General features: G+C 54.9%; 1 protein-coding gene across 1 annotated transcript in view; it reads right to left on the bottom strand.

Annotated features, from left to right (window-relative positions):
• Positions 1-26: 26 nt before the first annotated feature.
• The window catches only part of LAESUDRAFT_619332 (uncharacterized protein), a gene marked incomplete at both ends in the record, with an annotated part of 5,441 nt that continues 4,839 nt past the window's right edge, over positions 27-628 (bottom strand). Inside the window, one exon of the mRNA XM_040903252.1 lies at positions 27-317. Within this exon, the coding sequence (XP_040757424.1) occupies positions 27-317 (291 nt within the window). The remainder of the gene's footprint in view (positions 318-628) is intronic.

Genomic DNA, 628 nt, shown 5'->3' with positions numbered 1-628 from the left:
GGGATTTCTGGTTTGATGTGAGTCCTGTCAGGACAGTCATACAACCAGTGATCGGGACTACCGCACGCAGCGCACGGCCTCGAAGGTTTATGCTGCGCTCGATTTGGACAATCGCGTGGCGGATGTCCCTTCTCCCCACAAATGGGACACGTCATGCGATAGGCATTCCGCACTTTACTGGACGCAGTACAATCAACAAACCAATGGTCCGAGCTACCGCATCGGCGGCAACGGACGTTTGGTTTTATGTGAGTCCTGTCAGGACAGTGGCGTATCAGATGATCAGGACTGCTGCACGCGATGCACGGCTTCGAAGGCTTATGCTGCGCTCCGTCGGAGACTTCATTTTTGGCCACGTTGACGTCGGAGGCCGCATCGACCGCGGTCTTTCCAGCCAGGCTATTCTCCGTGATAGCAGAACTAGCGTCGCTGTCTAAGGCCATGGAAGATGGAGGACGAGACGACGGTGCAGTGGTAGTTAGCTGATCCGGGATGGAATCAATGGACAAGCCTGGATGAGACAGTGATAGTCAGGTTGCGTCCGCGAGGGTTCCGTATGCTTACTCCAGAGAAATTTGCTCACCTGAAGACAACGGGCTGGTCACTCCATTGATCACAGAGCTCGCAG

The sequence above is a fragment of the Laetiporus sulphureus genome (assembly GCF_001632365.1).
Source record: "Laetiporus sulphureus 93-53 unplaced genomic scaffold LAESUscaffold_129, whole genome shotgun sequence".
Lineage (NCBI taxonomy): Eukaryota > Fungi > Basidiomycota > Agaricomycetes > Polyporales > Laetiporaceae > Laetiporus > Laetiporus sulphureus.
The sequence above is the reverse complement of the archived record's forward strand: the minus strand, read 5'-3'. Positions and strand labels throughout refer to the sequence as shown.